This window comes from Microcaecilia unicolor, chromosome 4 (assembly GCF_901765095.1).
Source record: "Microcaecilia unicolor chromosome 4, aMicUni1.1, whole genome shotgun sequence".
In the NCBI taxonomy this organism is placed as follows: Eukaryota; Metazoa; Chordata; class Amphibia; order Gymnophiona; family Siphonopidae; genus Microcaecilia; species Microcaecilia unicolor.
Genome location: NC_044034.1, coordinates 36,451,786 through 36,469,187, shown reverse-complemented (window position 1 = coordinate 36,469,187; position 17,402 = coordinate 36,451,786). Strand labels below are relative to the sequence as shown.

General features: G+C 39.7%; 1 protein-coding gene across 7 annotated transcripts in view; it reads left to right on the top strand.

The window, feature by feature from the left end:
- The window catches only part of PICALM (phosphatidylinositol binding clathrin assembly protein), a 224,713-nt gene extending 207,701 nt beyond the window's left edge, over positions 1-17,012 (top strand). For 6 of the 7 annotated variants that reach the window (XM_030200139.1, XM_030200142.1, XM_030200141.1 and 3 more), the window contains 3 exons: positions 3,115-3,219; positions 13,882-13,960; positions 15,298-17,012. In XM_030200139.1, the coding sequence (XP_030055999.1) occupies positions 3,115-3,219; positions 13,882-13,950 (174 nt within the window). In that variant the 3' untranslated portion in view covers positions 13,951-13,960; positions 15,298-17,012. The remainder of the gene's footprint in view (positions 1-3,114; positions 3,220-13,881; positions 13,961-15,297) is intronic. The other variant, XM_030200140.1, reaches the window with a different exon arrangement.
- Positions 17,013-17,402: the final 390 nt, after the last annotated feature.

Here is a 17,402-nt window from a genome sequence, read left to right as displayed (position 1 = left end):
CCTCGTGGGGTATCCTTGATCATGAGGAAGGTTAGAAATCAGCCTACAACTACAAGGGGGGAACTTGTCAATGATCTCAAGGCAGCTGGGACCACTGTCACCACGAAAACCATTGGTAACACATTACGACATAACGGATTGCAATCCTGCAGTGCCCGCAAGGTCCCCCTGCTCCGGAAGGCACATGTGACGGCCCGTCTGAAGTTTGCCAGTGAACACCTGGATGATGCCGAGAGTGATTGGGAGAAGGTGCTGTGGTCAGATGAGACAAAAATTGAGCTCTTTGGCATGAACTCAACTCGCCGTGTTTGGAGGAAGAGAAATGCTGCCTATGACCCAAAGAACACCGTCCCCACTGTCAAGCATGGAGGTGGAAATGTTATGTTTTGGGGGTGTTTCTCTGCTAAGGGCACAGGACTACTTCACCGCATCAATGGGAGAATGGATGGGGCCATGTACCGTACAATTCTGAGTGACAACCTCCTTCCCTCCGCCAGGGCCTTAAAAATGGGTCGTGGCTGGGTCTTCCAGCACGACAATGACCCAAAACATACAGCCAAGGCAACAAAGGAGTGGCTCAGGAAGAAGCACATTAGGGTCATGGAGTGGCCTAGCCAGTCACCAGACCTTAATCCCATTGAAAACTTATGGAGGGAGCTGAAGCTGCGAGTTGCCAAGCGACAGCCCAGAACTCTTAATGATTTAGAGATGATCTGCAAAGAGGAGTGGACCAAAATTCCTCCTGACATGTGTGCAAACCTCATCATCAACTACAGAAGACGTCTGACCGCTGTGCTTGCCAACAAGGGTTTTGCCACCAAGTATTAGGTCTTGTTTGCCAGAGGGATTAAATACTTATTTCCCTCTGCAGAATGCAAATAAATTCATATACTTTCCACAATGTGATTTTCCGGATTTAATTTGTGATGTGCTATCTCTCACTGTTACCAATAACCTACCCTTCAATTATGGGCTGCTCATGTCTTTGTCAGTGGGCAAACTTACAAAATCAGCAAGGGATCAAATACTTATTTCCACCACTGTATATACAGGCACTTATTTTTGAACCTGGGGCAGTGGAGGGTTAAGTGACTTGCCCAGAGTCACAAAGAGCTGCAGTGGGAATCAATCTCCGTTCCCCAGGATCAAAGTCCACTGCACTAACCAATAGGCTACAGTAAACCTTCTGGAATTCCTCGAGGAACTTTGATAGTATCTTCTAAAAATGTTAGATTGTCTACCTCTTGTCTTAGAATAGAATTTTAAATTATTTGTTGATGAAGGTGTTAGTTTTTCCAAATGTGTCTTGAGAGTCTCAAAAGAGGAGAAGGGAATTCTTGTTATTGAGACCAGCAGGAATTAAATTGGAAGCTACTTTTTATTTGAAATTCACATGTAAATGTAATATCAAGTATCTTTTCTGGGATCCATCATGCCTGACTAATTTTTTTATCATAAATTATTACCTAGCTCTCAAAAATTTTCAATAGCTTTATTTGCATTCAAAGGTATTTATCACATTGTATAGGATCCTTCAGATTCCCCTGTCACCACCATACAGGCTAATATTGTGAGCCAGGCACTTTCATGGTGGGCAGGTATTCCTCTTTTGATCCACAAAATTTAATATCACTTAAACCAACTTTTTTTAATCATATTTTTTCTTTTACTTAAATATAAGCACTTAGCTTTAGTATGTAGTGTCGCTATGGACTCCTTCTTCGAGATACTTTAATAAAACTGCTCATTCATCTCGGAGATATCATACCGACATGAATTCACGTTTCGCAACTAGTGCTGTATCAAGGTGTATCTCCTCCAAATAACTCGGAGACAATTCCCTGCTTTCTTATCATCCGAGAGGAATACCTGCCCACCATGAAAGTGCCTGGCTCACAATATTAGCCTGTATGGTGGTGACAGGGGAATCTGAAGGATCCTATACAATGTGATAAATACCTTTGAATGCAAATGAAGCTATTGAAAATTTTTGAGAGCTGGGTAATAATTTATGATATACAGTGATGCCCCCTCTACTGAAACAGTGATACCATATTTTGCGGATTGTTGACTAATTTTTTTGGCATCTAGGTGTTTTATGGCAGTTCCTCCAGCTAATAGGTCTCTTTGTGGGAGTTAGATGTTACGTATGTCCTATGTGATGTACAAAGTTTTGTTTTTCTTATTTAGGGATTATTTTCTTTGTTATATGCCTGTGATGTCATTGAATCCCCCCTCCCTAATAGATATGGACTTGAGCTGACTTTTATAATTATTATTTTTCTTGTTCTTTAAAGAATGTATTTTCCTTTAATTCTAAATCTACTTGTTAATTCTTGGTTAAATGTTAAAAGTTCATATATAAAAAAGAAATCTTGTTTTAAAGCGAGCAGAATTACCCCTATAGGAAGAGATTCTATATATATAGTTCCTAAAAAAAATCAGCGCAGATAACTAAGCGTATTCCGATTGTAGAATACGCTTAGTTGATATTTCAGTGCCTAAATCTACGTGCATCCATTTACACCAACGAAAACGTGGCGTAAATCCCAGTGTGTAGATTTACACTGGGCCATATTCTATAACTAGGAGCGTAAATTTCATAATGTCCACAAAACACCCATTTCCCCGTCCATAACCGTGCCCCTTTTTGCCCGCGCACTTTAGACGTTCGGCACACATTGTTACAGAATATACTTAGCAAGTTGTGCGTCTAAATTCTAATCAGTGCCAATTAGTGCTCATTATTGCTTGTTAAGTGCTGTTGTCAACATTCATTAGCTTGTTAAGCTACGTGCATTGTTATAGAATCAGCGCGGATCTCTAGGCGTGCTATATAGAATCTGAGGGATAGTGATTACCATGGATTGTAATCCATGTTATTGCATTGGTGGGAAGTGGTATATTAACAAGATTAAACCAAATCAGTAAGTCTATGCACACTGTTTTATGCCACTGTAATATGCATCTTATTGGTTTACTGTACTGGAAGTAAAATGTTTTTGTGGGGTTTTTTTTTTTCATGCGTTAAGAGTTCTAATTTCTGGTAGTCAACAAAAGTAATAATTTTGTCTGAACTTTTAATTGGTAATCTAATATTTGTATTACTTTTAGCCCCCTCAGATGGGTACTCTCCCCATAATGACACAACCAACAATAATATACAACCAGCCTGTGATGAGACCACCAAACCCATTTGGCTCTGTATCAGGTGCACAGGTAAGCAGCAGCACATACTTGTATGGTTTTTGTTTGTGATTAATTTTCTGCTTAAAAAAAACTTGTAGTCATATACTTCCACTAAAGCAAATTTCAGTTTATTGTATTGTTTTGCTGGTTTAGGGCTCCTTTTACTAAGCTGCAGTACTGATTCCTGGTGTGACGAAGCCCATTTAATTCCTATGGGCTTTGTTGCATTCGCCAAGTGGGAATCACTACTGCAGCTTTGTAAAAGAAGCCTTTAATATGTTACATTCAGAGCACCATAGAACAGGATCATCTACTATAATAAAACGCTCCCTCAACGTTCTGAGGACAACGTTCGAAAGCCAGCAGCTCACTCCCTGTCCCATAAGGGTTCGTAAGTTCATGGTGGTGAAGCCCTACAACATACCATGTCTGTGCCCCGCCCTCGCGTCAAACGTGATGACGTCGTGGGCGGAGCTAAGACGGAGAAGGGACGCGAATAGCGGAAGAGATCAAGTCGGCCGCCAGCCACAGACAGGAACCGAGACGAGGGAAGGTGCGCGACACACGGAACCATCAGGGGAGCAAACGCAGAGGAAGACGCAGCCTTCACAGCCGGGGGAACGGTGAAGGGACGTGGACGGCGCTCTACAGCAAGACGGACACCACGGGCAGGAGAACAGAAGGGGAGGGTGCACGACACACGGAAGCATCCGGGGAGCCGACGCGGAGGAGGCAGCAGCCTTCACAGACGGTGAGATGCCGACCCACAGCGTAAACCCCAAAGAAAACGCACTGTACGACCCAGACAGGAGGAGGAGTAGGGAAACACGCATAGCCCCTGCCTACCAATCGCTACAGACTCTCAGCAAACATCCCCAAACACCTGCACAACGCAGCAACACCCCCCCCCCCTAACAAAACCCCAGTGCTGCCGTCAAACCCGATCCTTATACTGCCCTGGGACAAAGCAGAACACAACAGAAAGAAGAGAAGTACTTCAAAAAACAACAAAAAAACCCTTTACTTCTCTCTCCACAAAATACAAAGTGTGGGAGAGAATAAAGCAGCAATCGGGAGCCAAAGTACAGCCATCAGTAGCTCTTGCTAGCTGTACTGAATGGGAAAATAAATCAGGGAATTTGCATGTCTTCTTCCTCACCACCCCCCCCTTTCTTTTTAAAAGAAAAAAGCAAGGCATACTGTAAAGGAGGATAGGCTGAGTTCCAAAACCAGACACCACAGCAAAAGCAGACAAGTTACCCAGCTGCAACACACTCCATCCCTCCCTCACGCAAAAAAAAAAAAAAACATCTAATATGCAAAATCTGAATCAAGCACTCACACCCATACAAAAAAAACAAACTCGCAACCCCCCACAACAACATACAAACACTGCCGTGCGCACACAGCATCTCTCTTTCACACTCACAGACACACACTGCCCTCCACCAAACCCCTCAATACAGAAAGTGAAACATCTCTCTCTCACACAACCACACACACTACACACTCCATGAGACTCAACCCCCCCCTAAAAAAAAGGCGCAACCTTCCGCACAAACAGCATCATACACAAAACTGTCAAATGCAAAATCAACATCTCTCACACACACAGACACTGTGCCATGCACAGACAGCAACTTACTCGCACACACACCTATGTACCTCAATCACCCCCACACACCCTATGACCCCCCAACTCCTCCACTCACACAGTCACTCTCACACACACTCTCTCTCAAACATACACAATCCAAGGAAAACCTTGCTAGCGCCCGTTTCATCTCTGTAAGAAACGGGCCTTATTTACTAGTATATTAATATTATTGTACCATATGAAAAATAGCTTAGCAAATTCAGCTAATGGGAATCATTAGAAGAATCTGTGTTCTGTTTTCTCAGGGCATATTTATTTTATTTATTTATTCATAGTTGTATCCCACAATTATCCAAAAATGAGTTTTGTTTCAATGTGGCTTACATTTAACAGTTGTTAGAGATTACATTGATTCAATTACATTTACAAGGTTGTATGATGCTGTGTTTTACAGTGGTTGGCAAGATAACTGTTAGTGTGTATGGAATAGTCATTGAGTTTCTTGAGGAGATACGTCTTAGTTCATTTATTAAATGAAAAGATGCATTACAGTTAGAGGTTGTGTTGTGTATTGGTTAGTGCATATTTTACTCATAGAATTTCCTGAAGAGGTAGGTGTTTAGGTCTTTTCTGAACTGGAGGTAGTTCATGATGCTTCTTATAACTATGGAAATTGAGTTCCGCTATTTTGAGCCCAGGTAGCTAAATCCCACCATGTAGGTGGACTTGTATAGTGTGTTTTTGCAGTTGGGCAGGTGAAGTAGTAAGTAATCTTTGGTTCCTGGGTTTGCGTTTCTTGGTGATAGTTTGATCATATTTAGCATGTAGTCCAGTGACATGCCAGAGAGTATTTTGAAGATATTGTGCTGGTTTTGAAAAATAGTCTGGCCTTGATCGTGAGCCAATGAAGCATTATGAGTAGTGGGGTTGCTCTATCATATTTCGACTTTTTGAATATCAATCTCACTGCTGTGTTTTGGATGATCTGCAACGATTGTAGTAGGTTTTCTTTGCAGCCTACATATGCTGCATTACAGTAGTCTAGTTGGGACAATATCAGCTTCTGTACTATAAGACAGAATGACTGCCTGGGGAAATAGTCTCTGATTCTTCTCAGTTTCCATAATGTTTTGAAGCTTTTTGATATGATTGCAGCAACTTGGTCTTAAAGGGTCAGATGTTTGTCGAGTGTGATTCCATTTTTATTCGTATTTTGATTGTGTAAGATTGTCTCTTATTTGACACCAGGCTTGGATAGAGACAGTCCTGGGGGGCAGGTGGTGGTGGTGTATAAAAAGAATGCGCCGGTGCTTCAGACAATGGTAGACCAGGCACAAGCTCTCGCCGTAAAGACATGTTTGTCAAGGAATAACCGTTGGAAAGCGTGCATCGCCTTATATGGACGCCTATGCGTGATGGACATCCTTATGTGCACAGTTCCATATATGGATGACCATCCCATATATGGACGGGTCAGCACGTGGACATCCTGGCATATATAATGGGTCCGCACGTGGACGGCCGTCACGCATGGACGTCCATGGACTGTCGTCACACGTGCGGGGCCTTATCTGGATGAATACGTGTTCATACGTGCGGCTCTTCCTTATATGGATCTTTATCAAGTGTGTGAACCTATTCATATATACACAATAAAATATGTATGTTCCTTATATTTCCCATAGCTGCATGTTCCGTGAGTACAGTGCATGTAGTTGCGGGCATCCAGGTACGGGATTTCCATTGAAAAGCTTGTCAGTATTGTAGTAGTATATCTAACCAAGCAGTGCAATGATAAAACTTCAGTCGATAATTTATCAGAATCATCTTGATTGGCATCTTTTTTATATCCTCCTAGAAGCATCCAAGATAGAATAATACAGATTAGGTTTTTGTTTTTGTTCTCTCAGTGATAGCTAGCTATCTAAAAAGTAATGACACTAGATGTACCAGTAACATCTCATTTCCTTATGTTTATAGCATACTTTTAAATCAGTGACTGCCTTCGTGGAGGTTTAACTTATTCATACTGCTTTCTAAGCTGGTTTGGTTTCAAGGTTTCATTTTTCTTTTATGAAGCAAGGCTTGTTTTTCTTTGGCTGACCTCTTTAGAATATCTTTTTCCCATTAAACTTTATTTGGCCTTTTCTTATTATCCTCTTGATCTTCCACCATCCACTGTTCTGCTCTCTCTGTTTGATATGCTAGATTTTCAAACTGGAGGTAAAAAAAAATGCATCAAGAACAAGATGTGTACAGTTTCAAATGAAATTCCTTTTTTTTTTTTTAATTGCTTATAGAATTTTGAATACAGACATACCAACTAACTTATAAACACTTGTACAGAAAAGTGGAATGATCAAGAATTCAAGTATCAGAAAACTAATAGAGCTCTCATCCACTTAAGCCCACCATATGGGGAAAGGCAGTCTCCAAACACATTTTGGAAAATTTTTAAAATCTTTAAAAAAAAAGAAACGAAACAACTAAGGCAGACTGAGTGCAAACCAACCTCAAGAATTACAAAGTAAGAACATTTTAACTAGTGTTACTAGTAAGGATAGAATGCTGTACTCCAGCTCTCATATTTGGAGCCAGAAAAGCTGTTAACTGCAAACTCAAAATTTCCATGCAAGTGGGTAATTAAATATAGGTCTTTTAAATATGGTGGGGGGTTTTTAAGGAGAAAAAAAGGCACCCAACTGGAGGGACCCCTGGGCGCATCAGAAGCAGTTATTTTGTTTACTTCTGTGTCCCTCGTGACATCTGGGGAGACCCTAATTTTGTAGGTGCCAGATAAAAGTTTGCACTATCAGGAAGTGGATTGTTCAGTCTGATAAAAAGTTCCTTCAAATCAGGCCAGGCCACAATATTACTGATGCCTTTTAACTGGGTCTGCAGGTATTGATCAAAGGAATCTCTGTCTGAAACACTTAACTCTTCCTTATAGCAAAGAATGCTTTCTCATTATCATTGTTATTACCATCTTATTAGTAGCAGTGCTAAATCATCACTTACATCTTCACCTTTGTTATTGTCATACTGTCCAGTTGCAGAGAAGGCTTTCACAAAGTTGAACGCATTGTCTGTTGTTGTCCTAACTACTTTTCTTCTGATGGCAAACTCTGAATCTTCAAGTACGGATGCAAGAATGTCTGGAAACTCAGTCTTAAGGCCAGACAAGCAGACTATCAATCCAGTAGAGTATCACGTCAATGTAAAAGTTTCCATGGAATGTCCAGCAGTCTGTTGTGATAGAGATATATACAGTGGTGGAAATAAGTATTTGATCCCTTGCTGATTTTGTAAGTTTGCCCACTGACAAAGACATGAGCAGCCCATAATTGAAGGGTAGGTTATTGGTAACAGTGAGAGATAGCACATCACAAATTAAATCCGGAAAATCACATTGTGGAAAGTATATGAATTTATTTGCATTCTGCAGAGGGAAATAAGTATTTGATCCCCCACCAACCAGTAAGAGATCTGGCCCCTACAGACCAGGTAGATGCTCCAAATCAACTCGTTACCTGCATGACAGACAGCTGTCGGCAATGGTCACCTGTATGAAAGACACCTGTCCACAGACTCAGTGAATCAGTCAGACTCTAACCTCTACAAAATGGCCAAGAGCAAAGAGCTGTCTAAGGATGTCAGGGACAAGATCATACACCTGCACAAGGCTGGAATGGGCTACAAAACCATCAGTAAGACGCTGGGCGAGAAGGAGACAACTGTTGGTGCCATAGTAAGAAAATGGAAGAAGTACAAAATGACTGTCAATCGACAAAGATCTGGGGCTCCACGCAAAATCTCACCTCGTGGGGTATCCTTGATCATGAGGAAGGTTAGAAATCAGCCTACAACTACAAGGGGGGAACTTGTCAATGATCTCAAGGCAGCTGGGACCACTGTCACCACGAAAACCATTGGTAACACATTACGACATAACGGATTGCAATCCTGCAGTGCCCGCAAGGTCCCCCTGCTCCGGAAGGCACATGTGACGGCCCGTCTGAAGTTTGCCAGTGAACACCTGGATGATGCCGAGAGTGATTGGGAGAAGGTGCTGTGGTCAGATGAGACAAAAATTGAGCTCTTTGGCATGAACTCAACTCGCCGTGTTTGGAGGAAGAGAAATGCTGCCTATGACCCAAAGAACACCGTCCCCACTGTCAAGCATGGAGGTGGAAATGTTATGTTTTGGGGGTGTTTCTCTGCTAAGGGCACAGGACTACTTCACCGCATCAATGGGAGAATGGATGGGGCCATGCACCGTACAATTCTGAGTGACAACCTCCTTCCCTCCGCCAGGGCCTTAAAAATGGGTCGTGGCTGGGTCTTCCAGCACGACAATGACCCAAAACATACAGCCAAGGCAACAAAGGAGTGGCTCAGGAAGAAGCACATTAGGGTCATGGAGTGGCCTAGCCAGTCACCAGACATTAATCCCATTGAAAACTTATGGAGGGAGCTGAAGCTGCAAGTTGCCAAGCGACAGCCCAGAACTCTTAATGATTTAGAGATGATCTGCAAAGAGGAGTGGACCAAAATTCCTCCTGACATGTGTGCAAACCTCATCATCAACTACAGAAGACGTCTGACCGCTGTGCTTGCCAACAAGGGTTTTGCCACCAAGTATTAGGTCTTGTTTGCCAGAGGGATTAAATACTTATTTCCCTCTGCAGAATGCAAATAAATTCATATACTTTCCACAATGTGATTTTCCGGATTTAATTTGTGATGTGCTATCTCTCACTGTTACCAATAACCTACCCTTCAATTATGGGCTGCTCATGTCTTTGTCAGTGGGCAAACTTACAAAATCAGCAAGGGATCAAATACTTATTTCCACCACTGTATCTGTTCACCAAGAATTGCAACCATCTTCAGCTTCATCTCTGTGACCAAACGTATCACTGTTCTGTTTGGCTGGAGATTAGTAACCAGTTCAACAAGCACAGGCAACTGTACTGTTCTCATAAGTGTATTCCCTAAACACCAAAATTTAAGATGAGATGATCTACTGTTTGTGTGACAAGGTTTGCAATTGCAAAATCCTGTTCCAGGTTCTGCTGTTTCATTTGGTTTAATGAGGAATCATCATTCTCTCTACCACTTTTACTTTTAACCGCAAGCATCAGAAGTAACTAGGCAAAAGTAGCAAAACTTTGGTAAAATTATTACTTCAGTAAAAGTAACAAATTTTTCCAGTACTTTTTTACAAATAAAAGTAACAAAACTTACTTAAGTACAGAACTAGGTACATTTATTTAGTTACTATACAATATTGGTGCTTGTCCCAATTGAGTAACCACATCCAATTGTTCAGGATGCTGAGGTTGAAAGGCAAACTGTGAGGTAACAGATAACTAACCTAGACCCAAAATGTGAATGCCCAGATATAATTACAGGGACTCCATTTTGGTGCAGGAAAGAGATTCCCAAAAGTGCACTCCAAAATGGCTTCCTCACTTGTAAGCATGGTCTAGAAGATCACACATGCCAAAGTGTTCACTCTGGACTCCTGTCTTTGGCCTTGAGTAGCATCAGCCACTGTGGGAGATGATTGCTGTGGTCTCACGCTGTCCATTGAGGAAGTTCTTGGTTGCTGCAGTGGCATTTGTTGAACCGGACTCAAAGTTGTTTCTAATATCAAGGCTGTTGCTATATTGGCAACCTGTTGCTATATTGGCTCTGCCCCCCCCCCCCCCAGAAAGAATTCACTTTTGAATTAATTTTAACTTTAATTTTACAATTTGCTTGTGCTACTTAATAGTGTTCTCTTAATTACCCTGTGCATCCCAAACAGATCAGATAAGTAAACTTGAATTTTTACAGTTTAAATACAATAGCTTTGTTGTTCTAGATTTTATACAGCAAATGTAGTTATACAACGTAACAGTATACATATAAAAACAGAATAGTGATGGGACTGAACTGAAAATCTTAGTAAAATAGAGCATTTTTAAAATAGTATTTCTAACTGAGGCCTTCAGAGCCAAAGCAGGCCATATCCACTTTTTGCATTACTTCAACTGTGCACTGATTCATAGCCTCTATGGCCTAAAGCCTTTACAGAATTGGTTAGGCATGGACATGGCCTGATTTTTCTTCTATCTGGTGAATGACTTTTTATGCACTCACTACTGTCTTCATAGATACCTAACAACCTAGATGGCCAACATCTCCCAATGTAACAAGCGGACTTGACCATCTTTTGTTCTCAGAAGCTCAATTACATTCTTACTTATTTAAAACATTTTTCTTCCCTTAATTTTCTCTTTCTCATGGACTTCCACTCCAGATATCTTGGTGACAGCGCTGTCAGGTAGAAGGGTCTGCAACAGCAACCATCCTTCTTCTTGCCCTAGGAAAGGAGACTGGAATATTATGTCCTGCAGCACAGTGCTATGACAACTTACCTAAAGAGTTGGCCGTCATTAAAGTGCTATTTCCTATTTACTGATGGTTTTCTTTGCGATGAGATGTTTAGCAGCTTTGCAGTATATCCTAACATTCACTTGAAACTATTTTTGCACTAAATTAAACCATAATTTTATAAAGCATCTGTACAGTAATTTTACTTGTTTTCAATAGAAATAATAAAGGATTGACTGGGGGAGTCAAGATGGTGCACTAGAGAAAAGACATGCACGGAACTCTTTCCTGCTACTCACACATGCCAAAGAGAAGACCAAGGAAACCTTCCTCCCTGACTGGGAATGGCAGTAGTACGCCATCCCTTATCCAACAGAAGATTGAAGCATTTACCATGCACACTCCATTGTCTAGGATAGTCCCACTGCAAGTGGAAAAGTGTGAACAAACTCCGTCGCCACTCTTGGGAAGTAGTGTTTCACTATCCCCCCCTGAGGAGAGAGAACCGCAGGACAATCCTGCTTTGCCACAACAGAGAGTTTTGGAGCTGAACAGAACATCCGTTCTTGGCACGTCTGGCATTGGCTCCAGTGTTCCCAGCTCATCAGGTGTGCTGGGTCCTGTGCTGCAGGATGGTGCACGCCCTGCAGGAGGATCTTCTGCCATTTCAGACATCTCAACGAGTGCTCTAATTGAAGCAGGCAGCCCTTTGGTCACTGATACGCAGCCTGGAACAGCCATATATTCAACTTTTGAACTGGTGAGATCTGCTGTGTTTACTCTTGAGGAAATCTGGAAGATGATTGTCTCCCTGGGCCAGGCAATGACTTCACAGACGGCTGCACATGTTGGTAAAATTTACACTTTGGAGCAAAAGGTAGACAGTTTTGATTCTCGATTAACCTTAGTTCAGAATTCATCTGAAATTCTGGCTAGTACTGTGCAATACTTGGATTCTACTGTGGTTGGTTTTGTCACGGGTCAAACTAACCTGGAGATGAAATGTGAAAACTCGGAGAATCAGATACACAGGTGGAATCTCCACCTGATAAATTTTTCTTATATTCCTGGAGTTTCAGCTCAGGATATTTTTAAGCGTTATGCAACTGAAGTTCTGCATATGCCAGTACAATCTATTCCACCTATCTCTAGAACTTTCTATCTGCCTTCCTATTTCCCAAGATAGTTTGAACATGACTGCTTGTTTTTAGAGTCATCTAAAGAAGAACTGGTCATTCCATCTACACTAGTGGTTCCTATGACTTTGGACTATGATCGTGATTGGATTTTATGGTTATGTTTTAGGCATAAGAAGTCTGTCTTCTGTACTTTGAAGGTTAGAATTTTTCCTAATGTAGCAAAGGCTACTCAAAAATGTTGCAAGCAGTTTCTTCTGATGAGGCCTCGTGTGGTGGCCATTGGCAGCACCTTTTTGTTAAAGTTCCCTTGTAAATGTATGATAAGATACAATAAGGAAGCCTTGATATATTTTTTGAACCTTCTCAACTTGTAATCTTCTTGAGTAATAAGACTGTGGCACAGGGACAACTGGTCTTTCGGCGCCCTCTGAGCAGCAGACTTGAAATATTAGGCATGTTCTCTGAAAATAGTTAATTTTTTTCTGCTCTCTAGGGGGGTATTTCCTTCTATTGATTGTTTTTTTTCTTAGATTGTTTATCTCTTTTCTCCTCCGCACATGTTGTGGACTTGAGTAGTGAGTGGCAATGTAGTTTTTCTTTCATTAAGGATTTTCTTATTTTACTATATACGTCATGTCCACTTTTTTATTTCAAGTTTTTCTTGAATGTATATGATGAAATTCAATACAGATTAAAAATAATAATAAAGAAAAGAAGTAATAAAAGGATATGGTGTACACAGGGCTTGAACTGTAAGAAAAATCCAAAGTGTATTCTGATGAAGATAAGTTTTACATGGTGGATTTAGAGGCTGATGCTTATATTACACCTTGCCACAAACAAATCTAGAAAAATAGGTGTGGTAACTGTCTCAGAAGAACAGCATTTTGTACTTCCCCCTGTTTAAACATGATATAGAAAATGGCTATCAGGAATAATTACTAATATAATTACATCTAGAAACCATTTCATAGAGAAAGATCAGGAGTGGGAAAGATGATTAATGTCTATAAAATTAGGACTGGGGTTAAGGGAGAGTGCTAGGAGAAGGCAGAGCCGAGCTGAACTGAAATGGGGAGGATGGATGGCAAAAACAATAGGTAGAAAGATTTTAAACAGAATAAATTTTAGAACCCAGTTCTTGCATGGAAATGGACTTAATTTTTTATATTCTTTAATAATAAAATTAGAAATTCAAAACAACTAAATGCCAATTCATGCTATTTCTGTGGCTGTGGAAGCATCTTAAGTAATATTAGCCAGATAAGGCAGATCTGATCAATTTATGTAAATCTATAAATAGTGTGCATCAGCCTCCTAGTGACTGGGCTAGCTGACAAGTTTTCTTCTTAATATTTGCTAGATTTCAAGCAAAGCTTTATCTGTAGCATTCAGCTGTCTTCCACACAACTCGGCATTAAACATTCAACTTCATATGTTCTCAGATTTTGCTTTTATTAAACCATTTCTGACATAAGCTACCTTTATAATAAACTTTTCCATGACATTTTCTGCTTTCATACTATCATTCTGAGATCTTTTTCTCTCTCTTCCTTCCTGTCTCTCTTCTACCAGCTGTCTGCAGCATCCAGTCAGAGACCGCACAGAGGTTCCAGAACGCTCTCTCTGAAGGATTTCCTATAGAACAACTTAGGTATCTCTTGCTAACTGGATCTTAGTGACTTAAAGCACAAACCACTAAATGCAAACATTTCAATTTTAATAATACTTTCCCTAAAAAAATTCCTACATTTGTTTTTTCTTCCCCAGTAGTTTTTATTATATTTGGCTATACAGTATGTCAGATGAACAGAAGTGAAGGCAAGCAGTTTGTATATGCAAGTCAAATACACTGGCATTTAGGCAAATAAAAAGGCACTAAATCTGAAGTTTATAGGGGCAAGTGCAAAAATAATTGGTGGAGAAGAAAATACTAAACGCTTGATGGAACCAACATTTTGGGTACTACATCACCATTCAGTACACTGTCTATAATAGTGATGCCAAAGCATAAAACATTTGCTTCTTTCAGTGCTTCATTTAGTTGTGTTCCTTGAAGCTGTCACAAGGCAGGCAGAAGTGTTAAAATGAGCTTTAATGCTGTATACAGCTACAAGTGACTTATAGTTGTCATTTAAGGAGTTTCTTATAAAATGTCTAGTATAAAAATATAGTAGACATGTATATATGTCTATAATTACTGTATAAACAACTTACAATGTTTAATGAACTGAACTGTAGATGATAGCAAATGGTATATGGTCTCGTAGCCTCCAAATAAAGTTTTTCCACAAATTAACAGTGAAATACATTCTCTGGGAATTTTGCAAGTTACGAAAATTGGTAAATGTATGAGAATCTTACAGCGTGTGTCCTCAATGTGTACTGGGCACCTAGATTCGAAAATATATGTGATTATTAGGTGGGCCACTAGAAATTTCTTTTAAGAAAGCAAACAAATATCTTGTTAAATTTAAATATTTAAAAACTACTACTACTTACACAATAGTACTGGCTTGTGGTAGCGCTTGATTCATATTTTAGTATAAAGTAGTTTACTTTTTCTTTCTTAAATTCTCTGTAGATGAAGTATAGAGTCTTATATGCTTATATCGCAGCTTGAACCTAAACTGCTTATAAGCTTGCACCAATTAAATTACAGTGTCCCCTTTTGCAGGCAAGTATATTTATGGAATGAAGGAAAATGTTTATCTTCTAAATTTTATCCTATTAAAGAGGTTGGAGTTATTTATGGTGTGTTCCTGGTTGCTTGGCATTTGTTTGTGGTTCTTTAGATTCTCAAATTGTTCAATTTTAAATCTCAGCAAGGACGGAAAGGTACCTTAAAACTCATGCAAAATAACTTGGGAGTCTAATAAACTAAAACCAGGAAGCTATTTTGCTATCTACATTTTATCACTTTTTCCTGAAATCGTTGTGTGTTTACTTTTAATCCTAAACCATTTTAATGTTTTTTTTTTGTCTCTGTAGATACAATTTATGTAAACTTTTATTAAATGGAAGAGCGTGGAACAGTCCCAAAAAGAGAAGTGCTACGCAACATCTCCCAGCTTCCAACAAAAAATCCAAACTGCTGTCTTGCAAGCTTTCTCCTCTTCTATGAAATGGTACAAGAACACTGTGGAGAATGGTGAAGCTGATCTGCAAAAATAAATATAAAACATCATCACTACCCCATTCAAACAAATTAAAATCCCTTCCTGGTTATTAGTCCTTCAATTCTGTCAGCTTGTTTTACTACCCATAAATAGTAACATACAACGAAAATGTCTGTGGCAGTGCTGTTTTGAGGTGGATGAATGGATTACTTGACTAACTTGGCAAGGTTTTCTTGGGAATGAGGTATAAAATCATAATCTTTTTCATTAATCATACGGTGCTTTTCTTTTTCTTTGGTCACTGTACATGTAGAAACAGCAACTGAAATGAACTTTTTCTTTCTTATATATTCATTTTACAGTAGACATTCCTTATGTATTTGTATTTATTTATGATTATCAATAATGTATCAAGCACCTCTTTATAAAAATAAGTATGGATGTATATACAGTATGTTTGATCTTTGTCCACAAGAATGATTCAGCTGACATACAGAGCATTAATTATTTTAAAGAGTACATATGTGTACGAGGAGAAAATCTGAAGCTCAAATATAAGATTTTCTGTGTGATAATTAGGGAAGCATTATAAAATGCACTAATACTTGTAGTGGATTCTGTGCCTAGGATTTTGCAAAGGAACAGTTAACTAGTAGGGGTCCTTTTACTGAAGTGTATTAAGCAATTAGTGTGCAAATTTGTAATTTTACTGCATGAGCACAGTGGCATGACAGTGTGAGCTAATTTGCAACCAGGTGGGTTATGGGCTGCAAATGAATGTAGACAACACACTGCAGTTAGCGCACAGGACTTAACCTGCACTGCCACTTGTTCAGTTAATACGGGTACACTTACCTTCTGAGGAGGCAATAAGCATACGTAAGTGCTTCCGCGCTAGCTGCAAACAGTACTAACACGCGGTAAAGAACATTTCAGTGTGGTAACTGCAGAGGAAATGCTGGGCATGCTCCTGACCGTTACTGCACAGCTTTTGCACTTACTGCACTTTACTGGTAAATAACATGCGGTAAGTTCCAAAATGTATTGCACTTCAATAAAAGAACCCCTAGGAAAGCACTACATTTAATTCAGGCATTAGTGCACTGGGAAGAAACTCCACTTCTTTGTACTCCGTCTGTCATTAGTTTACATTTGACATTTCAAGACCTTTCCAAAAGTAATGTGAGGCATTGCTTTTATTTTTAGATTGATTTTATTTGCAAATTTACACTGAGATGACATGGAAAGACATGCATTGCTGTTTCTGTTTGGCTTTTACCACACTGAGTGATCATTACCATTAAAAATAAAATAGGGGAAACTGGCCATTTATAAATGGCTTGTTAGATAACAATTGGTGAAAATTCATGTAGCGCTGTTGATCAGTGCTTTGTGTAAATACTACATCATTTGGATTAAGAGAGGGTCTAATGAAAGATGTCAACAACATGAAAGCACTTCTATACATGAATTACGCATACTGGCATTGTCGCTGCAGAGTCTATTTTTGTTTAAAATTTTTAAAAAATTGTATGTTGGCAAAAATGGGTGAATTTTCAAATAAATGCAGCTTCCACAGAACTTTTATTTCATGTGTGGAGTCTCAGGTACTTTATTTTTAGTTAAATTTCTGCATGAATGATTGTTTTAATAAAAATGTGGAAATCCTTTCATTATCTGCATATTAAATTTTAAGGAATGCCTATATTGTATAAACCTTTGCCGGCTTGAATACTGCTTAACATTTTATTCCCTTATGTAATACAAGAAATAAGTTTGACAAACACTACAGGAACACTTAAGTTCCTCTCTTGGACCACTTTCAATCCAGCCTTCTTTTCTTCCAGGAGGTATACAAGTGGGGAGCAACCAAACACAACAGAGATCTCACTCTCATGCCAGACAGCAGAGAGCTCAGAAGTCCCAGCCTGTTCTTCAGCCAAAAATCAGAATGAAATTTTAACTGCCTGCAGGAGA